Source organism: Megalops cyprinoides, chromosome 4 (assembly GCF_013368585.1).
Source record: "Megalops cyprinoides isolate fMegCyp1 chromosome 4, fMegCyp1.pri, whole genome shotgun sequence".
Taxonomy (NCBI): domain Eukaryota; kingdom Metazoa; phylum Chordata; class Actinopteri; order Elopiformes; family Megalopidae; genus Megalops; species Megalops cyprinoides.
Window position 1 is genome coordinate 13,798,888 of NC_050586.1, and position 10,825 is coordinate 13,809,712.

Sequence of the window (10,825 nt, forward strand, 5' to 3'; positions counted from 1 at the left end):
ATGAGTCAGAGGTTCAACCCATTTTATTATGTGAGTTGTCAGTCTTAAAAAATCCCCTCACATAAACACAGGACTCATATTTTTTTAGACAACCATATGGCTATCGCAAACCAACCTTTAACAGGCTTCAATTTAATATTAATTAATACCAGACCTTCCTTCATTTGCTCCATTGTGGTGACAACTTCTGACAAGGCAAATCTTCCTTGAATATATGCATGTTTTGTGCTAAATTATTCATGGCTGCTTCCTTGATTAAACTGATAGAATATGCAGCAGACTTACGACAATATAAATGTTAAAGGATGAAAGATCATTTACATATTTTTTTCTGTCATGCATAATGTATCTCAGAGATGTGCAAATTACAATACAAAATGAGATAAAAAAGGAACTATCAGATAACTAATGTATAGGGTTGTATTAACATAGACCAAAATGTGAATCTAAGTACTTGATCCACTAGATAGGAGTACATAGCAGTTTCTTATGAGAAATAACCCATTATTCATTTTCCATTTTCCTGTTGAGGTACAGAGACATACCTTTTTGACTGATATTATTATCATTATGAGTGTCCAGGGCAATCAAAGTTTAAAACTCCAACTGAGATGCATTGTCCTAAATAATTTTGTTAAACAGATACACAATGTAGGGACAGCATACTCCATTTGATCAGTAACAACATTTTTATTTTGCACATCTTTAGTCAGGTATGGCATGTGTACTATGGATATGCAGTTTCATCTCAATAAGAGATGACCAGTGCAACATTAAGCCACTTCTCCCTATTTTGCAGTTACCTGTTTAAACGGGTTCATCTTCATTTTTTTGGGATTTCAACAGTGAGACAGGGGCTGGAGGCCTGGTCTAAGAGGAAAGCTGACTTTGCTGGGAGGAGTGGGTTTCAGAATTTTTTTTTTTACTTCTATTAAGCCCACTAAAGGTGGGGTCCCATGTGGCTCAGTCAGCAAGGGATTTGCTTGAACGCACACACTGAACCCTACAGCCTGGGTTCAAAACCAGCTGTGTCATCTTTTGACAATAACCAGGATCACACAGTAGGAGAACAATTTGGGGATAGGGGTGGGTAGGTCAGCCATGGCCCCTTTGTTTCACTGCTCTCAGGCACCCTGCAATTCGTCAGGAACCTGATAGATGCTCAGATGCAGTCAGTTGAGTAGCTATCCTCCAGTGAACACTCACTCCACAGTGGTGTGCTGTGTGAAAATTATGTATTGTGAAAAGTAGAAGCTGGCTGTGTGAAAAGTATGTATTGTGAAAAGTAGAAGCTGGCTGCGTACAGGTGTATCGGGGGATTGCATTCATCTTGCCTCAGTGCTCCTGCATCAACCCTTGTTGTGGTTGTTATGGTGAGATGGCCTAGTGTACAGTTGGTGATTTCAGAATAGGGTTGTATAAAGGGGAGAAAAGCATGAATACACTTCAGCTTAATGCTCTCCAAGCACTTTACAGTATAGGGACAGGCATCCCTTATTTAATACATAATTACTTGATTTAGCATTGCAACTGTTTAACTTGAAAGTGTGACTCACATTAAATAAATACATGGTACCTGTGATTCTATCATCCTTGCATCTTGAGTCAAAAAATGCAGAAAATACAAAAGCAGAGTTTCTGGCTGACAGATAAATTGAAGACTTTTTGACCAACCGCACATGTCCCATATAGAAGTCAAGACACAATCTGAAAACCAAGACTATGCAATGCAATGCAACATGGCTCATTGATTTGAAAAAAAAAAATTGGTTGGCTGACACAGCTATTGAACTTTGGATTACATTGCACCAAACCACTGCACGCTCATTTTGTCTGACAGTTCAAGCAGTGACGGTTCTTATCAAAATTTTAGTATCCGTTTTACTCTCCTGAATTGTGAACGGCGTGTAGCTTCATCGTGCTGGCTAAAAAGGGGTTGACTAAGGCTACAGACCACATTGTCATTGCACTACAGAGAGCCTCTGGTCTCTTAGATGAGCAAAGTGCTGGAATAAAGAAGTGCTACTGTAAGAGCTCACTGATTGAATCCATGGACTAAGATGGATGGCCTCAGGTACTGTGCATTGTACATGATTTAGTGCTGTGACTGAGGAGGGCACTTCAGTGTGTCCTGATTGCACTCTGCTTGGAGGAAGTTAATGAAAACCTCAGCATGCATTGTGGATGGATCAGCCTATCACATCCCTGGCCATGGCTAATGAAATTCAAAATGTTTTTTTTTCCTTCCTTGAAGCAGTGCCTCTATGTTGATAAAAGAGGGGACAAAATGATCACTGGGATCACATTCTCTGCAATGTGTAATTAAAAACAATCAGCATACACTGCTCTGCAACCAACATCAAGTGAACATTTTCAGGAGACAGACGGTTATACTCAAAGTACAGTGGTGTTGCTATGATATGGAAGTTCATCTTCTAGTAACTCATACAAGATAATATGCACATTTGTTTTATGACTTTTTTCAAGTTGGGTTTTCAAAGCTTTTTGCTGGGTGTTGCTACTGCTTTAGACAGGAAACTCAGCAATGAGTTGACGGCAACTAACCACTTACAGAGTTTAAGTTCATGTTTAATTTCATGGGCACTGGACCATTTGTGATGAAAGCTGTATATATACATATATACATACATATAATGAATGTGTACTTATATATATGAGTAAATTCCTTTTAAAATAAAAATGTCTCATAAATTACCTGCAAAGTGCCTGTAGCGACACACAAATGACAGCAATTCCAGCCAAGAGGCCTTTTCAGGAAACAAGGGGCCTTACTTTTATTACCATCATCATTACAGTATTTCATTTCTGAATGTACAGTCATTTGGTTTCATTTAAATGTAAATCGGAGCGCAGAACTGCATTACGTCGACACCCGCAGCAGCCTAAATCCGATGATTCATTCCATAATGGCAGAGCAAATAACAGAGCCCCCCACTCTCTCTGATTGAAAATAACCGCTTTGACCTTCGACTGCTCAGCAGTGTATAGCAACTCGTTTCCATCATGTCCTGGCAACTTTGCGGGAGGAGAATCACCAAGATTCTACTGGAGGTGAAGTCAAAATGTCAGCCATTTCCACAGACTGGCTCCCAAATGATATTCCTATGACCATCAAAGCACACTGGAAAGAAAACGAGTTGTCTAGCAGCATATGGACATGTTCAGCCAAAGAGTTTGTGACCGATGTGACTGTTTGTAGGAGATGCAATATACACTTCAAAACAGATACAGTATAAAAAGTGAATGCAAGCATTGAAAAGACTTACAATACCGGTGTGCATGTGAATGTAAAAATTGAGAACATTGGGTTTTTATGGAATGTATGGCTGTGCATGTTGTGGATCTGAATACACTGCAGGAGTTTGCAGTAGAATTAACATCTGATTATGTCTCAAGTGCAAGGTGGCCAGATGGCTCTTCCCAAAAATTATGTCTGTGCATGAAAGAATAGCTGCCACACTATGTCGGTGTTGCTGTGCAGAGAATTCAAGGGTGATGTAGAGGAGAGAAGGATCCCAAGGAGATGGAGAGAAAGCACATTCATCTCCAACAATAGCCACTCATAACTGTAGTCTGAAAACATACCAGTCAAATCAGCTTTCTGCTTTAGTTTCACATGCATTGACTGAATATCACAATTTCCTAAAAACACACAACACAAAACTCTTCTCAGCAGTAGGAATGCTCAACCAGACTTTGTTATTCTATGAATATTAATGGGTGAGGAACACTTATCTTTCAACGAGAGGATTCAACCCCTCTCCAGAAAACAATGAAAGTTTGATTTATAGTCAAAATGAAAACTTGAACTGAATCCGCAATTTGGAAAGCAACAATTTCATTTCACCTGAATATCCAGGAACAACATTAGCCAGTAAGAGGTGTTGTGTAAAAGTACATTTGTATCCATAGTTTTAAGCAGCAGGTTTGTAACCTCATTACTATGCCAAAGAGCATACCCAATGAAGTCATTCAAGAGCTACCGCTCTGCCAGATTGTCTGTCCTTCATTCAAACATGAGCAGAGATTTTAATAAAGTCTTGACATAAGAATTTGATCCATCCATTAAAAGACATATGACAGTAATCAGATTAGCATTAGAATCTGTCAAGCCATGAGAATGCCAAATGTACCAATATCTATTTTAATCACTCCCTGACACCCATCCATCCATCTTCATGTGATACCAATGTCAATATTTGAGCTTGACTACGCACATCACTACCAAGGACCAGGTGTGTTTGGATCCACTTCACTCAATTTTGAAAATAAAACCATACTGGGGAAGAATCTCAAACGTTCACCTAGCAGGCAACACTAACACAGTAACACTACTTAGAGGTAATTCTAAAGCACTCTGTTTATACTGATGATAATGTGGACCTATTCTACATGACTCAGAGAAACATGTCTAAAGCCATCCATACCTCTTCTACTGATCATTGTCTGCATGACGCAAACATCTAAAAAGACTGTTTTCACACCAATTGCATCAAAGCACTGCAATGATCAGGCTAAACCTGACAGTGGGAGTGGTGTTGGAGAAAAAACAACATACCCAGCTGAAGCCCTTTGAATGTAGGTCTGAGAAGATTAAGAGAACAAAATGTAAAAAGGGCATATTTAGCCTAGTAGCATGATAGTTGCTGCTGATAGAGCCTCACCTCCAGGAACACCTACATTCAGCAGGAGGCCCTCCAAGCCATATGGTCTCTGTCCTGATTAATGGAAGCTTTTGCACAAAAATAAAGCCTTACATCGATATTTTCTGGCATGGCTGTGATTTTAGATATGTTCGTGTCTGGACTGCTGTTCTTAAATCTGGCTTTAAAAGTATGACAATTATACTTTTTTACAACCTCAGTGCCATCAAATATTTATTCCTTTTTGATTACTCTGAAATCCATTTGTCAGAGCAAGGAGACAGATGCTCACTGCTATTGACAAACGTGGCCGCGGCACTGACAAATGAACCCAAATGATACTGTTTTTCACCCCCCTCCACTGCCAGGTGAGAGGGGGAATAATGTGAAAGCAAAGGCATTCGTCATCCCTGTAATCTGCTACAGCAAAACCACAGCAGCTACTGCCAAGAAGTGTCAAGAACTGGACGCCCAGAAAGTGGACTACAAAAACATGGGGAAATTAAACTTCATGTTTCCTTCAGCAATACAAGGACTAGAAAGCACTTGCCTTCAGAACAGTAATGAGGGAGGAAAATGGACACAGTCTCAGGAAGCAGTATACATTGTTGTAACATTACAGGTAGTCAAAGAAAAATAGGCAGAATTACATGTAGGATTTTACTTACTGTTGGTCTGGCAGAACTATTATTTCTGTCAAATTACTTTCTCAGTGTTACAAAGCACTGGCAATAATCTACAGATTCTGATCAGTGTGGGAGCTCCAAATTGGCACAAAGACTGGATATTTCTTTTTGTTTGACAAGGAGACCCTAGTCAATGTTAAAGAATGAAAGTTATGAATGAATGAAGTCACTAGTACAGCATACACTTTATGGTTGAGAAGCACGTTCGCCAGGATCTGATCAAACCATCAATCACATAATGGTTAAAAAAGTGTAACTTCACATGAGTGGCTCTAAAAGGTTCTTTGATTTCTTTCGTTTCTCCAAAGACTTAGTTACCCTGACCTTGTGATGGGCCATATGTGTCATTTGCCTCTTTCACACACCAACAGTGGCAAGTGAAGCTCTTTCAACTATGTACCAGTATCAAAACAATATGTCATTTACAGCCAAGCTTGCGGCAAAGGCTCTGGCTGATGGTCTGGTTATGCAAAAATGTTTGTTGCCACTGAGTTTATTTTCCTAGTCTTATGCCTTCATTCATACTGTATACTACTGATAAATGAAAAAATGCTAATATCAGAATGAGAATAAAACAGCTGGTATACTGTTTCAGTTGCCTGATCACATTTTTATCTTTCTTTTTCACATTCTCTATTTTTTGTGGGCTAAGTGTTTCACGCAGCGAAACCACAAATAACTGAGTGTTGCATTTGGGGGCTGGGTGGGAGATATAATCTATTTTTTCCTCTCTCAGAGCACAGTGAGCTACCAGTACTACAACACTGATGCCTCTATTTGATTTTTAGAATGGAATATCAAATACTTGTGTAAGAATAATCTTGCTGTGAGGAACATTATTTAGACCCAATAATGCTTGTTTTATAGAATGCAGTTGTTTTTAGGCCACTCTCAACTCTCAATGGTGTAAAGTTGCTGAAACTCTTACCCACAGACACAATAATTCCACATTTCTTTTAAGGCACCATCCGGCTCTGTATCTGTTTTGCTGCCTTTAGCAAATCAATAGGAGGTGTGCTGATAAAGACCTTGCCTTTGGCTTAAGTATCTGTATTTCCTACATTTGGCAAAACTATACATTTGACACTTGACAGACTAGAACATAGGACACCTGATTATCATTTGTTAACGAAGAAATAATAATTACTACTGTTTTTATTAATGTAATGAATATTAATTCTGGACATGTAGGAGATGCACTTGCATCAATTCCAGCGTCAGTTTATGACGGTTTATTTAGCAATTTTCTGGCGTTAACTGTACAAGTGTAGTGATCTGACCAAAAAAAGACACTTTAGATTCCAATTTCTCTGCTCCCGTGACGTGAGTAAAACCTGTCTATTAGATGGCTGGGATTAGGTGTGTGGTCTAACATTTTATCCCGATCTCCCAATGCTAGGATTTAGAATTTTTCATTTTGGACCACAGTGTGACTGAAATCTGACCGAACCAAACCCTGAATAGAGAGCGTACATTTTCAAACAGATTTTCATGCACGCAATGGCCTCCACTCATTCACAGATCACTGTGGCTTCACCGCATTTGACCACAGCAGTGTTCCAATGTCGTGAGCAGGATACAGTATCACTTTGATGTTCCTCACAACGGGAGCTTGGGAGCAAATTAATATGGTTACATAATGCAAAGCCCGCAATCCAAGTACAGAAAGAGAGGAAGAGAGAATGACATCTTTGCGCAGAGCGATAACACCGGGACTAGGAAACACGCTGAGCTTCAGAGGAGAACACAATGAAAACCATTAAAAAACCCTTTTAGAGTTCCCTTAAGGCCCCACCTTGGGTTGCTAAAAGCAGTGTTGCACAGCAGAAACCTCTGTGCCTGACCCCTTGCGTGATTTCACTCTCAGTGAGTTGACCGTGCACATCTCTATTGATCTCTAAGCGCTTAAATCTGTTGAGTAGTGTCAAGGGACAGTCCCCGTGCTGCAGACAGCACTGTGTTCGTGAAGCTTTGTGAATGTAAAACCAGGCATGTAGCAGCGTGCTTGCACGACACCTGTGCTAACTGCCAGTCTCCTTTGGGGCTAAAGTGTCACACGCAAGAGGTTACAGCCGAGATCTCTTGGAGCAGTGACGATGATCAAAAACTACATGGAAAGATCTTGGAATTGGTAGCAGTCTTCTGGCATGTTTTCAAACTTTTGTTTTACAGGATCACATTTTAGAGCTGCAGCATGTGAAAGCTAAGCTCCATATTTACTTTGGCTTCATTCAAATGCCATACCATCAGATCGGGCCAATTTTTTTCTTTCCCTCTAATTGTGTTAGTTACAAAAGAAAAGCCATGGTTACTTTCCAAGAATAGAATGCCTCATTCAAAATATCCAAGAAATTATGTATAAGTGACTACCTTTGTTTTATTTGATTATTTATGTAAGCTAACGATGAAAATAGAAATTTTTAGCTAAGCTAAAAATAGAAAAGTGTATAGGTTTAACTGCTCTTGTAAAATATGAACATTGTGAATTTTTAAAATAATCTTAATGTGAACAGTGCAAGGGCACATATCAATACACTCTGAAATCAGTATGTATTCATCTTTTACTGGTTTGCCAGTTCAGCAGTAGCTATTCTCCCTCTGGACTTTACACAGACAAATGGCATTTCCAAACAAACTAAAACTATATACACATGTGCAGAAAATTCCTAAATTATGATAAAGCATTTTAATAGTTTTAACATTCATTAATTCAACATGTGAAACAACATATGATCATGCCAAGTGTAGCCATGCATCTGTTTCTGATGGTGGAAACAGGTGGGACAATTTTTAAAATATCTTTTTATTATTATTATTATTGGCATTTAGCAGACACTCTTAGTCAGAGCAACTTACATCAGTTACAATGTTATCCATTTATACAGCTGGATATTTACTGAGGCAATTGCGGGTTAAGTACCTTGCCTAAGGGTACAGCAGCAATGCCAAAGCGGGGAATCAAACTGCATGGGAACCTTTTGGTTACGGGTCTGGCTCTTTAACCACTCTGCTACACTGCCACCCATATCTAATATCTAATTAATCAACAAATTTCTTACTGTGCAGCTGGAAAGTACTTAAAACATTGATGTATAACAGTTCATTTTGTTTGTATGCTTAGAGAATTCCATCAAAATACCAGGCAGCAAATGTTTCACACTTTTTAACACAAGCAGTGCCATAGCATTAGCCACTCAGTCTGAAAATGAAAATCCATTAAATGCTGTTATTGTTCAAACGTATACTTTTGACGTTTATCGTCTGCTAGTATTTCATTTTGACACCTTTTCTAATAGTGACACACAGACACTGGCCTTAACTGTTCTGCAATACTGCTGCAATACAAAATTCTGGATCAGTCAATACAGATAAGGTTATACAGTATTGCATAATGTTGTATAAGAAAGAAGAGGCTTTCTATGACCAAAGTGTATTGCCTGATGTCTTTATAGAAAATAATTGCAAATAGTTCTTCGCAAGAGTTCAAGAGTGCAACAAACGGATTTGGTGAAACATTTTTGTCAGGACTTTATAAATTGTTCAGTAAAATATTAAACATATTGATATCTGATATATAATACAAATAATATCTCCACAGATAGTTGTCCAATTGTAATCATTTAGTGTGGTAAATATCGTAATATAGGGTATAAATGTAATTATTTTCCAACAAACTGTTTGCTTCGGATAAATAACGCTCTTAATCATTTACGAGCTTCGGTTATCTGCTTCCAACACTACACTTTGCTGAGTTCATCGGGTACCTGTGCAAGGAAATTATATCTCCGTGCGTTCAATGTCAGTGACAGATCAAGCAGGTCCAGAATTAACGTGTCAGACAAAGCTGCCAAAAAATAGAAGCACTTCATTACTAGAAATTTGACAACGACCCAAGGAACGCCCATTCATTAGACATGATGTTTTCAATGTCCTATTATTCCCTTTATATTCATCCACACACAATACAATGGCAAAGGTATGTTTACAAAATCTGATCTTCTACAATCGCACATCGATCAGCTTCGATCAAATGTGTATGACATGCATGAATAAAGCTTGTCGTTCAGTTTGCATGTTTTCATACACAGCGTCGCTGGACGTTTGACCCATTCATGATACACTGTAGAATAAACTGGCAGCTCATCCGTGGTGACTTAAAACGTATCCTGAATGGAATACAAAGCTCTCTCACCACACACAGAGAAAATAAATTCATTTCTTGCTGCTGTACTAACGGGCCAATTGCCCATCGCGCGCGACTGTTCGTATGCCTGTTGCATTTTTTACATAATTTGCTTAAGGGATGGAAATATCACACGTTGCGTCTGGCGATATCAGCTAGCAGCTGAACAGCAAGCCCGGTATGAGCGTTTTACACTAAATTTCATTTGTCTACCTATTATGAAAACACAAAACGGGAAAATTCCAAAGTGGGATTAAGACAACTCTGCGTTTGTATCGTATCACTGCAGGTAATGAATAAAGAAAAAGATGACAGCACCATCCACATCTACTGCTGAGCATTTTAGACAAGGAAAATATCTTTGCGACACAGACTATACACTTAGTGAACTGAAGAATCAATTCATCCCGTTAAATGCAAAATATGTCACTTGCCACACATTGTGCACGAAATAATGCTGGCGTCTAAAAACGAATTCATCACCTTTTCGTGACAACTATTAACAGATAACCTCGCAACAAAATTCCAGACTTCCTCAACCAACACGCACTGCAGCAACTTTTTGGGGAACACAATCGGTCAATTAAACAACACCCCTGGTTCGGTAGTAACGTGCTGCCTTTTACGCTCAACTGAATTCAATGACACCAAATGCTATTCAAGTGTAAAGAATCAAAGAACATCAAATGATGATATACTGTACATGCAGGCGAAGGTGTGTGTAAAAAGGGAGATGAGTTTATGTTCGCTGTCCTACCTTTAGTTGTTGTACAAGTAGTAAAGAAAACAAGGAACAAGAAGATGCCCAAACAGAAGTAGCGTCCCTTCGAAAACGGTCCCATTGCCGCTTCTCTTTCCGTCTGCGTCTACAACGGAGAGACTTTCCCCGTTTTCACGCTGATGCCATCATTGGCAGTGTGACAGTAACAGGTTCCTCCGTAGTTATCTGACGGTACGGGACTGTCTTTTTCGCTTTCTGGGGTACACCTACTGCTGCATCTACAGCAGGTGCATATCTCTCCAACATCGCTCCCTCGTCGGAGCAGTGTCTTGCACTTCCTAATTCTAACCTGCATTAGCTACCAACCCGACGCTATACTACAACAGAGTGAAATAAATTAACCAGCGCAGCTAACCAATAGCACACCGCGGTGGGCGGGGAGGGGGACAGTGTATGTACAGCACCAGTGACTGCTCTGCGAGCAAAGGTGTTTTCGTGGATATAGCAGGCAAGCTGGCGATGTACGATGCGCGATAAAGCAGAATACAGCACATATCTCCACTTGAATACG

The 10,825-nt window shown here is 39.4% G+C and overlaps 1 protein-coding gene across 1 annotated transcript in view; it reads right to left on the reverse strand.

The window, feature by feature from the left end:
- The window catches only part of unc5db (unc-5 netrin receptor Db), a 163,387-nt gene extending 152,796 nt beyond the window's left edge, over nt 1-10,591 (reverse strand). The window contains exon 1 of the mRNA XM_036527213.1: nt 10,291-10,591. Coding sequence (XP_036383106.1) covers nt 10,291-10,375 — 85 coding nt within the window. The 5' untranslated portion in view covers nt 10,376-10,591. The remainder of the gene's footprint in view (nt 1-10,290) is intronic.
- Between the last annotated feature and the right edge of the window lie 234 nt (nt 10,592-10,825).